Genomic DNA, 15,740 nt, shown 5'->3' with positions numbered 1-15,740 from the left:
AGGGTGATAGGGTCGAATTCGTCCTATTACCTAATTACTAGCGCCTCCAAGGAAGCAAGGAAATAACCCCACACGAACCACGGTTTTAGTGGACACGCCCAGCGATAGCGAGCCACGATTCGGGCCGTTAACAGGAACTAACCCGATTTGAGCGGTTTCTAATCGTGCCACGTTTACCCAATGGAGAAATCACTAAGACGGTCAAATTAAGAGGAAACAGGAAGAACAAGTAATTTATTTACACTTTGTACAATGAAGGAGAAGAAGCAATGTACAGTGAAGCAGAAGAAGCAGATACACAGGGCAGCCTTAAACAGTCTTATACTAAAGCCCAGACACGGGCCCGTTCGCACTCAGACTCACACGGGGGTTGTAGATGGTCAGGTTGAGGGTCCAACGATGGTGTCCACAGCTCGCTCCGGTCCCCGACTCGTGCCACAAATAAGATGGTAGACGGCAGGCAAGCTCTCCGCGTGTCGTTGGCGCGGATCGGACAATTATTGGGGGGGGGGATCGGTAAGCTGGGCGATTACACTGGCGTGGCCGCGTACATAATAGATATATCGGCGCTTTATACGCGTTCCCAGTATAGTTCAATACAATGCGCCGTTTTCACAAGTCCTCTGCAATGCGCCGCTCCAGCAATGCTTTCACAACGACAAGTCTTTTAACACAGGGCGCTCTCCAATCAGGCCTCTTTCAATAGTCCTTCACAGTCCTTATCACGCGAGTCCTCTTATCACGCTCTCCACTTGCGAGTCCTCTCGTGCGCATCCGCCCTCTCAATACCAGCTCGCTCAGTCCTCTTCGCGCAGTCCTTCAGAGGGCTTTGCGCGCGCGTTTATATAGCGCTGCCCAGCGAACCCTCTGGAACGTCTAGCCACACCCTGTCAGGCGATGTCACCTCAGCCCTGATTGGCTGGTGGCCCTTACCGTCCCCCTGCTGCCGATCCGGATCTCAGCCTCGCTGCCGCTCCACCACTTTTTTGGGCCTAACTCGTGTCACTGGGCTAGTTCCAGCAAACCAGCAAACCAAGAGCAGCAAACGCTGCTGGTAGCCAAAGCGTAACAAACTGCGAGCATCCCAAGCGTAACAAACTGCGAGTTGTCAAATGGGGCGCGGGATGGATTCTGCCCAACGAGGTGGAATTTGGAGGGTGGAGGCACAATGGAAGGAGCCTAATCTTATTTGTTTTACACAACGCAGATGATAACTATTGGAAATGGCCTTATCTCACATATACTAAGAAATAACTAACGTTCTAAGGTGACCTACGTGTTGCATGTGGACTAACTATGGGGGCAAAACCTTTAACCTTTATTAATCAAATATGTACATTTCTCAGAACCGCAACACTGCACCCCTCCTTCGCCAGGCTCGTACCCGAGCCGAACCCACACACCAGTGAGCCCGACCGGTTCTGATGCAAGGGTCAGGACTACTTTTTAACAATTCGTGTGACACTTAGGTGTAGTTTCCCTCTACGTTTAACCTAACACCCTGAGTGCGACAGTTTTAAACACTAGATATGTCCCACCTAATGCGTTGTGTACGAACTATCAGACTCACGCCCACAATTAACCGAATTATGGAAAGAATCCTCAAACTATACATAAAGCCGATGGGGAGCATGTTATTTACAAGACTACTAATTATTTACAATACTACAACCCAGGACCTGTTCTTTTGTGGGAGAGAGAAGAGATTTTGAAAAGGAGAAACACAAATGCAATGCACTGCACCAATACACCATACACCATATGCACAAAAATAAAAATAATGCACAAAAAGCACCAAAATGCACAATCATCATAAGGCACAAAAACCATTTCATAAACAAATGAATGATGTCTTGTGCTTGGCTGGCTGGTGGGCTGCGACGTCTTCTTATTTCATCTTCGGTGTGCGATCATCAAAACTTAGTCTTCTTGTCCTGACACCAAAGATTAATAAAAAGCCACAAACCGTGTCCGCTTTTTATTTTGGCCAGCAGGGCCATCTTAGGTGGTCCGACTGCATGGCATCGATGCCACTTAAAAACACAGTGGTCTGCAGGGCAAGATAACGTTTGCCGCGATTGTCTGCCCCAGCAAAGGTGCCAGGCCACAGAACGTGTGGTCCATATGGTGTACCGGTGCAGGCAGCAGGCAGCAGGGAGCAGGGTGCAGCGCAAAGGTGGAGCCGCACCGCTCAGGGCACCTGCACACTCCCCTCAACAAAGAAAATGGGTCCATGGGTGGGGAGGAAAGACAAAGCAGAGGTTAGTGGGGGCAAGGGCGCAAGGGTACACATCAATACAAGGTAATGCGACATGGGCGCGGGAGAGCGAGCGGAGAAAGCTCGTCCCTAGCCGTACGTAACCCCCCATGTCAACCTACTCTACCCTTGCCCTTCCCCGTATTTACACTTTACAAATTCCGTCTCTACCGTCTTGTCTTTTCTGTCCCCTCTAAACCAAATTCGTTGCCAATCCCTCCCAAGAAGGAAGGGATGGAATACACACAATGTCTCACCCACGTCATGATGTGTCTTTCCATCCAAACATTTGCAAAAACCTGGTGTGGAGTCCTGTCACCTTGATGAGTGGATGTGGATGGTGCGAGGAGATTTCATCCTAGCTATCCTTCTAATTGACATTAACTCACTTTACACTACCCGGGGTCTTGCTCTGCCAATTGGTAACTTTAAACTATGCGGTTCTAAAAACCAATTCCCATTGACCATCCTGTGGCGCTCTTCCGAATTTGGGGTCTCACTCCCCCAATTTTTCTATCTGTGCCCTCGCACAATTTCGGGGCTGGGTCATGTGGCTCTACCAGCAGGTCTACCTACCTGTGAACCTCCGCCACTGGAGTTGCCACCCGAGCTTGCCTAGCTCTTGCGACTACCCTAACCTGGGGAAGGCCCTCCTGGCTCTTTCACCCCGTGATGCCCTCTCTGGCATTGGGCTACCCGGGTCCTTCTCCTCGGATCCTCGGGCCCCGCTGAACTCTACTTCTGAACTCTACCTGGCTCCCAGAGCCTACCCGCGGCCTCAACTGGCCGACCGACTACCAGTGGCGGAGTGCCCATTTAACCATACTCACTAATTAAGCCCACACGCCCAGCCATTCCACTCACTTATGCACCCCTCCAAGCACTTCTTTGCTTCTACACGCACCACAGATGTCAATATCCAAACAATTTGCCCTAAACCCTCTACCTACTTTTAACTACCCTCCCCGGGTATTCGTGAAGGGGTCCATCTTCCCCTATCCACTCCTTCGCACCATACACTCGACACCACTCATTCCACACACCATTTACTCCACACCATTTATTCCAGCAACCAAATATTCTCACTATTCATTCACTTGCACCCCATGCAAGTCATTCACTCAACACACTTACACTTGTCCACAATACTCTACTCATACACTTTCACAGGTCAGCCCAGACCATTGCCTCATTTCACCAAGTTCCATTGCCTCATTTCACCAATTTCCTTCCCATACTCACACACACAACCATTCTCGACCAATGCCTCATTTGCTCACTCTCACCACAAAGATTCTCATTCTCAATTCCTCATTTGCGCCTAAAGCGCATCCTCATACTCACACACAATTTCTCCACACACACAGCATCATTTAACTAACTATTTCCCTCTAATACTTGTGCTTTCCCCGTCTTCCCTTACACTAAGCACATCCCTCGTCATTATCAACCACCTAATCTCTCTACGTCCCCTCTACTGGTATCAATGTCACTACTTAAATCTCAAGTCTCCTAAAGTCATCTCTAAGTCCCTATCAATTATCCTAGCCCGCCCTCGGCTAGTTCACACTGCCAAACCCCATAAACTACTGCTCCTTTGCCCCAAAGATGTGAGGTGAATGGTAAAGCTACCATTCGCCATCACTATTTGTATTTGTCCACTATACTCGAGCCTCGGTGTGGAAATACATTGTCATTACAGCTCGGCTTCGCAAAGCCGACAATGCATACTGGTGGTGTGTCTCCTGTTGGTTGGGTCCGTCCGGCATTTTCGATTCTGGGGAGGAGGCATACTTGGACCGAGGTTCCAGGCGCCATCCCGGCACGGAGCCCTTTGGTCTCAGGCACGATGTCCCAACCTCCCCCGGTCGGAGCACCGCGCCCGCCAGGGGGCGAAGGTCCGACCTGGCCTTCCTCCCCCGGAATCGTGCCGTTTGCCCCTTGCGCCACGGCACGGCACCGACCATACAGGGCGGGGCCCGGCCCGAATCGTGCACGCCGCCGCGGCAACGATCCCCGCCGGCTCCCGCAGCACACAAAGCGCACCACGCCCCGAGAGCTCGCGTCGGCTATCCGTCGGCCTAAATGCTGCCCCGGTCTGCGTCGATGCTTGAGCCGCATTCTCACACCACGCGACCCATTTCATACTCGCACATCCCGGTGCTCCAGCGCCTCTCATACATCCCATGCACTCCGTCATTGCACTCGCTCGTGCATCCTCTTGCCTTGCACACTCAGGTGCACACCACTCAGGCGCACTCACGCCGCTCGCACACTCCATTAGTACACATCCTCGCGCACACCCTGGTGCTCTCCTACCACTCACGCACTCCGTTACACACACTGTAACAACCATGGGTGTGCACTCTTGCACATACCCAATCATCACCGCACACCCTCGCGCACATTCTTGCGCACACTCCTCCGTTACGTACTCTGTAACACTCATGGGTGTGCACTCTATTGCACACCCAATCACGCGCTCTGGTGTGCACTCCCGCACACTCTCTCCGGCCAAAGACAGCATTTGACCGCAAGAAACTGATACCAATTGTAAAGCATGGTGGTGGAAATATTATGGTTTGGGGCAGCTTTGCTGCATCAAGGCCTGGGCAGCTCACCATCATAGAATCCACTATGAATTCTTCATTGTCCCAGAGGTTGCTTGAGGATAATCTATGGCCATCTGTCGGAAGTTGAAGCTCAACCGTAGGTGGGCCTTGCAACATGACAATGACCCTAAACATACCAGTAAATCCACTAAGGAATGGCTGAAAAGCAAGAAATGGAGGGTTCTGGAATGGCCAAGTCAAAGCCGGGATCTAAATCCCATCGAGATGTTGTGGGGGGATTTGAAACGAGCTGTGCATGCGAGCTGTGCTGTGCATTTTCATAGAAAATAAAAGAGTTGAGGTTTTGTTTGTAATCAAGTTCCTCCTGCGTTCTTGCCCCGAAGCCCACTTCGAGCTAGCACACGTTGTCCCAGCGACCGATACCTAGTTACTCTGCCCATGTCTAACCTTAATAGTTAGTTAATACTCACCTCCATTCTATCATTCCCCTATTCTCTCTCCTGTGGAGTCATCTTCACTCTCTGCAGTCCTTCACGAAGAAAGCCAAAGCTTAGAAGATCTTTAGTCAGAATGTAAAAAAGCCCCTTCACCCCCACTCCACCTCCTCCCCACATAATTTGTAACGTTCTGCTGTTATCACATCAAAGACCTGTTGTAAATGGATCTTGCATTTCCAGTGAGACGTATTTTACCGGTTGGTGAGATTTCATCCTCTTCCTCTTTCTCATACAGCACATGGCTGTGGGATGTGGGTGGCATCATTTGCTGAGGGAGCAGCTGTATTGCTGAGTTGGTGTGATGGACAGATGGTTATTCCTTTGAGTGTGCAGGCGGTGTATCCTCAACCTGTACATTCTGAATGAAGAGTTACTCAACATTAATGCTGCACTCCTTTCTGACTCTTTCCTCTGCCTCTCTTGCAGTTTCAGGTCGTTCCCCAAATTCGAAACGGATTCCGTGTGGGCATGCGCCTCGAGGGCATCGACCCGAGGCATCAGTCCATGTTTTGTGTGCTCTCTGTGGCCGAGGTAAGTGGTTTAGCTGCCTGTTGGTAACGTCAGATTTACATTGCTCTAGAAACGTAGGTTGAATTATTACCAGATGGGCTGCAGAATGGTCAGTGAGTACTATATCATGAATGTTAATTGGAAAATCCTTAAATATCTCAATCCAGCTGCAATTTATTTATTTCTTTTAATCAATATTCCCCTTTTTCGCTGTTGGATTCTTATCACACGAATCTCAAATTGAAAAAGTGCTCAGGCATCCAGGACTAAGCAATGCTGTAGGCTTTCTTGAGGCCTAGTTATACAGTGGGGTCCTTGCACAGGTATGCGGGTACCGTATGCGGCTGCACTTTGATGGATACTCGGAGTGCTACGACTTTTGGCTCAATGCTGACTCTTCAGACATCCACCCTGCTAGCTGGTGTGAGAAAACTGGACACAAGCTGCAACCACCAAAAGGTCTGCTCTTTGTTGCTCAGCCTACGTGTGATTGCCCGAGTCCATGGGTTAGAATACCTTATATAGTTCGTAATCCCACATTTTGAAAGGGTAACTTGTATCAATTGTTAAATATTGTCAGCCTGATATTACCATTCTTGACTCTCCCTACATGCTACAAAGGTTATAAAGAAGATGAATTCACGTGGCCAACATATCTGAAGGTCTGCAAAGGCCAGGCAGCTCCAAGACATCTATTTAAGAATTACAACATGGTGAGCTTTATACTTATGTAAAGTATAAAATGGTCTTTATATAGATCTTGGGATCCCAGGTTCAATTCCCATATATTCTGTTGATTTGTTGACCATCCCTCCCCCCTTTCCCCTCCCCCATTCATAGCACAAATCTGCAAATAAATGATTATTTTGGAAGTCATGTTATCACCATGCCACGGATACTTATTGTAATTCATTGTGCAGACGGTGACACCAATGGGGTTCCGTGTGGGAATGAAACTCGAGGCAGTAGACCGGCGGAACCCTGCACTCATCTGTGTGGCGAGCATAACAGACATTGTGGACAATCGTCTCCTTGTACACTTTGACACCTGGGACGACTCCTATGATTACTGGTTGGTCGCATTCAGAATGCTTGATCTTTTTACAATACAGTATTTTCGGACCCCGACATTCGCTTGGGATATGTTCCTGAAAAATGCTGCAAATGTCAAATCAGAAAATGTCGGGGCAATGTTTCAATGGGAAAAGGGGGGATCGGTTCCCGGTGGTTCATGATTCATAAGGGAAAAATGTTAAATTTCTCTAACACGAATGCACATCATTATAAAACACTGTAAACTTTTCCAAAAAGTTTGCTCACTCTTGGTTTGGTTCTGTATTTTGTGAATGACCATATGCACATCCCACTCTGATGGGATCAACTGCGATCTTGACAGAGCATGCCTTGCAGCCATGGCCTTACCAATTATTACATGGTTTTAGGTATTTTAAACAGTATCATGGTATTTTAAACCATTTTCAATGGTTGCTAAGAGACAGGGCAGCATGTACAATTATACGAAAGGAATCATAAGACTTAAAACGAAATAACAGATATATAATGAAATAGTGACTCGCGGTTCCCAATGAAAAAAAAATTTTGCCCGCAAAAAATTGTGAATATGCGAAGCACAGGGCCCGAATGTAGAAGCAGGTCACAATGTATGAACTGCGAATACGCGGGGTCCATGAATGTCGGAGCTGCGAATGTCGGGAGTCCGACAGTACTGTATATGGATGGGAGTTTGATTGTATAATTGTCCATATTTCAAAAAAGAAATGACTTTCTAAACTGGTGTCTATTCAATGGAGATGTTTATTTATGTTCTCGGGGTAAGTGTCTGCAGTTTATTTTCGTTCCACTGAACACGAGACAGTTACAAATGGTGGCTGATTATTTTTATATAACATTGACTCTTCCTAATTGACATATAGAAGGACCTTGCCATTTGTGGGTTTCCCCTTTGTGGATTTGCTCTATTGCATTGAATTTATTGATGCAAGGTTTGTGGGTTTTAGGCAATGCGCTCAAATAATTGTGGGTTGGCGAACTATTTTCCACATTTATTCACCCAATTAGCATGGGCCTTCAACACAATAACCCCCTCATACCACCCACCACCACCATCATCATCACCACCATCATCACCACCATCATCATCATCATCATCATCATCATCTCCATTAACTCTTATTTATCATTGCCATCGCATTATTGGATCAAGTTTATCATCATTATTATTACAGATAAGTTTCATGATCCTAATAACTCAAGACAATAAACTCTATTTCATGGTCTTAATAACTCATGAAAATAAATAGCACAAAAAACGCACAAACACGTTAATTAAGGGTGCAGTTTGCACAAATTCTAAAGTTGAAAGGCCAGCACTATTTTCCCCATTACTCTTTTCTTTTTCTTTTTTTTTCTTTTTTTGTACACAAGATCGAGGCTCGTGAAAGAGCTAAGATTTGCTTCAAAGTTTGCGCATCGCAGATTTGCGGTTCATGGCGATTTTAAAATAACATAACCCCCGTGAACGGCAAGGCAGTCCTGCACCTGCAATTTGAAAAGAGCACTTTGTCAGACATTTTTTGCCAATTTTAAAGCCACTAATTCAATGAAACCTTTTTTAGTGTAGCATTCCCAATTTCCATAGAAGTACTGAGTACAATATAATTTATCAATATACCCATTAAAATACACATCAATTTGCTTTTGTTACTCACTGTGTAAATTTTGACTCTGCTCCGAGCTTCCAGAAACTCACAATGACATTGGATAAAGTAACACAAAATGGGACATAATTAGTTTTTAAAGATTTTCCATACTGAATTTCCACCATGGAGTCGTGTATCAAACTTACTTCCGGTCTGTTGACCCAGATTTGCTTTATAGCTTTCTAAACCTTCAGCAAATCCCATTATTGTACAGGGTGTGTCTTGCCATGACTACCAAAGTCCCACGACACGATTTTTAGTTGCTTATGCAAGATTTGTTTGTACCATGTATTTATACTGTTTTCGTCATATATATATATATACATATATATATATATACAGTCACATGAAAAAGTAAGTACACCCCATGTAAAGTTTTGACTTTTTCAACATATTTCAACATACAGCTATTTGATCTTCATTTCAACAATATTGATAGATAAAGGTGATATAATATAACAAATATCATGAAACATTTACATTTTGTAGTCCTTCCCTTGTAGTGTAGTTTGTAGTGTAGGATCCTGGGTTCGAATCCCGGTCGATCGCTGAATTAACGCCAGGGGGGTTGACTCAGCCTGTCAGCCTGTCATCCTTCCGAGGTCGACTAATTGAGTACCAGTTCACTGGTAATTCCCTGTTTGTCGTAAAAAGGCGACAAAAAGGGTTGGCGGCAGGAAGGGCATCCGGCCGTAAAATATTGCTTCAAAAAGGGGACCAAAAAACAACAACAACCACGGTCCCCGAAAAAGGCCAACCACCACTTGCGGGGAAAAATGGCCTCTAAAGGTGGGGGGGTTTTTTTTTTAGTTTTTTTTTTACATTTTGTAGTCCATTGTATAATTTAAATAAACATAAATGCAAATTTCGCATGTGGAAAAAGTAAGTACACCCCTACATTTATCACTACTTCAAATACCTAAAATTAGAATCAGGTGCACCGGCTCAGGTGCAAATGATTAGAACATCGTTGGAGGATCTTGGAGGAACCTGTCTTATTTAAACCTCAGACATTTAGTTTGGTTTGCTCTTTGTTGTTGAAGTGTGTGGCGTCACCATACCAAGATCAAAAGAGCTCTCTTAGGCCTTCAGAAAGAAGGTTATAATGCCTACGAGTCTGGGAAGGGATTTAAAAAGATCTCCAAATAATTTGAAATCAATCATTCGACTGTCCGGAAGATCATCTACAAGTGGAGAAGATTCCAAACAACTGCCAACTTGTTCAGGCCAGGCCGCCCCAGCAAGTTCAGCCCGAGAGCAGACCTCAAGATGCTGAAAGAAGTCTCGAAGAACCCCAGAATGTCATCACGGGACCTAGGGTAGCTCTTCCCACTGTTGATGTCAAAGTGCACGAGTCTACCATTAGAAAGAGGCTGCACAAATTTGATCTACATGGGAGGTGTGCCAGGAGGAAACCTTTGCTGTCCAGAAAGAACATCAGGGCAAGACTAAAGTTTGCCAATGAACACCTAGGCAAAGACCAGCACTTCTGGAACAATGTGCTCTGGACAGATGAGTCAAAGGTAGAGCTATTTGGCCACAGTACCAGAAGACATGTTTGGCGAAAACCAAAGACAGCATTTGACCACAAGAACCTGATACCAACTGTAAAGCATGGTGGTGGAAATATTATGGTTTGGGGCAGCTTTGCTGCATCAGGGCCTGGGCAGCTCACCATCATATAATCCACGATGAATTCTTCGTTGTACGAGAGGATGCTTGAGGATAATGTGAGGCCATCTGTCGGAAAGTTGAAGGTCAACCGAAGGTGGACCTTGCAACATGACAATGACCCTAAACATACCAGTAAATCCACCAAGGAATGGTTGAAAAGAAAGAAATGGAGGGTTCTGGAATGGCCAAGTCAAAGCCCGGATCTAAATCCCATCGAGATGTTGTGGGGGGATTTGAAACGAGCTGTGCATGCGAGAAACCCCTTAAACATCGCACAGCTGAAAGAATTCTGCATGGAGGAGTGGGCAAAACTTTCTCCCAGTCGATGTCAGAGACTGGTAGACAGTAATGACAGTAATGTCAGTAATGTCAGGTAGACAGTAATGTCAGAGACTGGTATAAGAAATGCCTACTTGAGGTTGTTTCTGCCAAAGGGGGCAATACCACCTATTAGAGCCAAGGGTGTACTTACTTTTTCCACATGCGAAATTTGCATTTATATTTATTTACATTATACAATGGACTACAAAATGTAAATGTTTCATGATATTTGTTGTATTATATCACCTTTATCTATCAATATTGTTGAAATGAAGATCAAATAGCTGTATGTTGAAATATGTTGAAAAAGTCAAAACTTTTCATGGGGTGTACTTACTTTTTCACGTGACTATATATATATTATACATACATACATACATACATACATACATACATACATACATACATACATACATACATATACTAGCGGGGTCACCCATGGGAATCCCACGGGCATGGATGTGTGTGACATTTCGACATTGAGTTAGATGCTGCACATTCATTTTTACAAAATGGTTACTGTCAAGTCATCAGATCTAGAAATGGTGTAATGAACACAATTTATTTATTTCACATAATATGTGACCCCTCACTCCTCTCCACCTGACACTCTCCTCTCTCCACCTGACACTCTCCTCTCTCCACCTAGCACTCCTCTCCTCTCCAATCCCTCACATTCCTCTCCTTTCCAATCCCTCACCTCTCCAATCCCTCACACTCCTCTCCTCTCCAATCCCTCACACGCCTCTCCAATCGCACCTCACACTCCTCTCCAATCGCGCCTCACACTCCTCTCCAATCGTGCCTCACACTCCTCTCCAATCGTGCCTCACACTCCTCTCCAATCGTGCCTCACACACCTCTCCAATCACGCCTCACACTCCTCTCCAATCACGCCTCACACTCCCCTCCAATCACTCCTCTCCAATCGCGCCTCACACTCCTCTCCAATCGCGCCTCACACTCCTCTCCAATCGCGCCTCACACTCCTCTCCAATCGCGCCTCACACTCCTCTCCAATCGCGCCTCACACCCCCCTCCAATCGCTCCTCACTCTCCTCTCCAATCGCTCCTCACTCACCTATCCAATCGCGCCTCATACTCCTCTATCCAATCGCGCCTCATACTCCTCTATCCAATCGCGCCTCATACTCCTCTCCAATCGCGCCTCACACTCCTCTCCAATCGCGCCTCACACTCCTCTCCAATCGCGCCTCACACTCCTCTCCAATCGCGCCTCACACCCCCCTCCAATCGCTCCTCACTCGCCTCTTCAATCGCTCCTCACACTCCCCTCCAATCGCGCCTCACACTCCCCTCCAATCGTGCCTCACACTCCCCTCCAATCGCTCCTCACTCTCCTCTCCAATCGCTCCTCACTCGCCTCTCCAATCGCTCCTCACTCGCCTCTCCAATCGCTCCTCACTCGCCTCTCAAATCGCTCCTCACTCCCCTCTCCAATCGCTCCTCACTCGCCTCTCCAATCGCTCCTCACTCGCCTCTCCAATCGCTCCTCACTCGCCTCTCCAATCGGCTTTCCCCGTCTCGTTTCTCTCGTTTTTCTCCCGTCTCGTTCTTTTTCTTGCTCCAAATCGGCCCGTCTCGCCCGTTGGCCCGTCGGAATCGGAAATCGGCCCGTCTTGCTTTCTTGCTTGCGCGTAAATAAATTGTGTTCATTACACCATTTCTGGATCTGATGACTTGCCAGTCACCATTTTGTAAAAATGTGCAGCATCTAACTCAATATGTCGAAATGTCACACACGTCCATGCCCGTGGGATTCCCACGGGTGACCCCGCAAGTTTGCATTGACGTTCGTCGATGGACTCGTTCGCCCGTCTCATTCGTTTTCTTGCTGCATCCTGTTCAAGTCTGCGTTCTTCATCGATCGTCTCATTCATTTTGGAAATAGAAGTTTCCACGCAGCGCATGAATTGTCACGATCCTCAAGGGGAAGTGTCTCGTAATCATCAAATGATAAATGGCAAGTAAATTATATTGTGGAAAATTAAAGATTTCAAATAAACCTATTTAAAGTGTATGCGCACATAACTAATAAAAAAAACGAAGAAATATCTCTAGGTAATTTCCTGAAACATATTTTACTTCCGGCTAATAATGTTGAATGAAATAAAAACGAAGAAATATATGTCGGCATCATTGTTGACGTTTTTGTGACGACTGTCATCAAACGAAAAAGTAATATATCTTAACGGAAAAGCAAAAGCGAATTTTTAATATATATCGACACGTTGCCGTCGGTGTCATGTTTGGCGGTGTATGATACACCATGACGCGATTTTTAAAAATATTTCTGCATTTTCCCGCGTGTGTGGAATGTTCTCAATTATTGCTGACACCGAGTCTAAAACCATCGATAAAAATGAAATCGTATGGTGAGTTAGATTGGAGATAAAGGTGTGAGAGAGACTCAATGGCCTTGAAGTTACAGGCGTTTGAGAATTCATTTCGTTCTATAAAGGGCAACTTTCATCGGATTTTCTTCCCGTTTTTTTTCAACCGTGTCTAAAATTATGTTAGCGACTGTGAAAAATGAAATGATATATCGAATTTGATTTGAAATAAAACTGGGAGAGAGAGCAAGACACCACGGGCCTACAAAACAGGCCTCAAAGCTACGTGAGTTAATAAAATGGTGGATATTTGTTTATAATTATATGAAGCCTCTCCCAGAATGGGTGGAGCTACTCTGCAAACCGAGTTTGCCACACCCTGGACAGACACCCAACAGATAGACACAGACAGACAGAATCATCGACGGCTATTATAATATAGATATATGTAGAGGGTTCGCTGGGCGGCGCTATATAACCGCGCGCACAAAGCCCTTGGACAGGACTGGCACGATTCGCGCATGTAAAAGGACTGGTCGAAGCGGAGGACTTATGCGACGTGACTGTGCTAACAGGACTCGCTGGGGAAGGTTGGCTTTGTCAAGGATTGTCCAGGATTGACGCAACAGCGCGCATGATAAAGGCCTCGTGAGGAAAGCGCATTGGAAGAGGACTGCGGCGGATACGCGCTTTGAAAGAGCACGTATGCTATTGAACTTGCATTAGGGAGCGCCTATTGAGCGGTATTGGGAGCGCATATAGCGCCAGTGCATCTAATACGTACGTGGGTAGCCGCGAAGTAACCGCCAGCCAGCCTTGCCTTTCGCCCTGTAATTGTCCGCTCCGCGTAAACGACCCGCGGGGAGCTTCTGCTGCCCTGACCATCTGCTTCGCGGTACGAGTCTGGGACCGGAGCGACTGCCTGGACGCCATCATCCCTGGACCATCACCCTGACCTTCTACATCCCCGTGTGAGTGTGTGTCTGAGAGTGAAACGGGCCCATGTCCAGGGATAAGTTAAGACTGTATAAGCTTCACTGTGTGTCTTCTTCTCCTTCCTGTACAAATTATAAATAAACCGATCTGTTCCTCCTGTTTCTTCCTAATTCGACCGTATCAGTCCTTTCCTCCATTGGATAAGCGTGGCACGATTCGGAACCGCTCAGATCGGGTTAGTTCCTGTTAACAGCTCGGATCACGGCTCGCTATCGCTCGGCGTTTCCACTACAACCGTGGTTCGGGCGGGGTTATTTCCTTGCTTCCTGGGAGGCATTGGTAATTAGGTATTAGGAATTTGGCCGACGACCCTACCCAACGCTGACCGGAAGGAACGTCATAGCCCCGGATCACGTCGGCTAGTAAAAAGACAAGGGGATTAATCCCCCCTTGGTAAGGGGAAAGGCCGACGTTGAGATCCGCATATATATATATATATATATATATATATATATATATATATATATATATATATATATATATATATATATATATGTATATGTATATATATATGTATATGTATATATATATGTATATGTATATATATATGTATATGTATATATATATGTATATGTATATATATATGTATATGTATATATATATATATATATATGTATATGTATATATATATATATATATATATATATGTATATATATATATATGTATATATATATATATATATATATGTATATATATATACGTATATATATATATATATATATTATATATATATATATATAGATCAGTTACTATACGATTTCATACCATCAGTGGTGAACCGCCATTAAGGTATCCCATCCAGCTATGCTGTACCTTAATGGGAGCGATAAGTACCATCTGCCACATGGCACATTATCTCTGGTATCCACTCATTATATGGAATCGCCTGGATGCAGCCGGGAGTAACAATCCATTAGATAGAATATATTTGGAACTGAAGATATATTTGGATTGTTACTCCCGGCTGCATCCAGGCGATTCCATATAATGAGTGGATACCAGAGATAATGTGCCATGTGGCAGATGGTACTTATCGCTCCCATTAAGGTACAGCATAGCTGGATGGGATACCTTAATGGCGGTTCACCACTGATGGTATGAAATCGTATAGTAACTGGTATATAACCGAAAGGTTGTCAGAGTCATAAGTGTATGCAGGACTCACTGCGTTGCCCTGATGAGCCCCAAAAAAGGGTGAAACCAGGTCGGTAACTGTGAGTTTTACATACACTTGACAGTATCTGAACTAAGATCAAAATTCTGCTCTGTCGGGGGGTTCTCTTGAGAGCTTGACAGGCAGAGCGTATGTACATGGCAGTGACGTCATTACGTGCGCTCATTGAAAGCTGGAGATCTGAAGATATATTTGGATATATGTATGTATGTATGTATGTATGTATGTATGTATGTATGTATATATATATATATATATATATATATATATATATATATATATATATATATATATATATGTATGTATATTGTATATGTATGTATAATGTATATATATAACACCATGCAAGCTAAGGTTGCAGAACATAACATGACAAATGTTGATGAACTGAAACAATGCATTCAGGAAGTATTTGGCACCATAACACATGGCATTTTGTGTCAGTTTTTGCACCGCACGTGGAGAAAAAGTATCTTGTGCTGTGACGACGGTGGACGTCATTTGGACACACTCAATGTCTAAGGAGGTATTGTAATTGTTGTATTACTGTAATACACTACACGACCAAAAGTATGCGGACACCCCTTCTAATTAGTGGATTTGGCTATTTCAGCCACATCCATTGCTGACAGGTATATATAATCAAGCACGCAGCCATGCATT

General features: G+C 45.2%; 1 protein-coding gene across 19 annotated transcripts in view; it reads left to right on the top strand.

The window, feature by feature from the left end:
* L3MBTL3 (L3MBTL histone methyl-lysine binding protein 3) overlaps positions 1–15,740 on the top strand; it is a 207,592-nt gene that overhangs the window by 67,334 nt on the left and 124,518 nt on the right. For all 19 annotated transcript variants that reach the window (XM_078773371.1, XM_078773368.1, XM_068108064.2 and 16 more), the window contains 4 exons: positions 5,754–5,858; positions 6,161–6,296; positions 6,459–6,550; positions 6,758–6,909. In XM_078773371.1, the coding sequence (XP_078629497.1) occupies positions 5,754–5,858; positions 6,161–6,296; positions 6,459–6,550; positions 6,758–6,909 (485 nt within the window). The remainder of the gene's footprint in view (positions 1–5,753; positions 5,859–6,160; positions 6,297–6,458; positions 6,551–6,757; positions 6,910–15,740) is intronic.

The sequence above is a fragment of the Myxine glutinosa genome, chromosome 2, assembly GCF_964187855.1.
Source record: "Myxine glutinosa chromosome 2, kmMyxGlut1.1, whole genome shotgun sequence".
Lineage (NCBI taxonomy): Eukaryota > Metazoa > Chordata > Myxini > Myxiniformes > Myxinidae > Myxine > Myxine glutinosa.
Note: the sequence above shows the minus strand (reverse complement) of the source record. Positions and strands in the feature narration are given on the sequence as shown.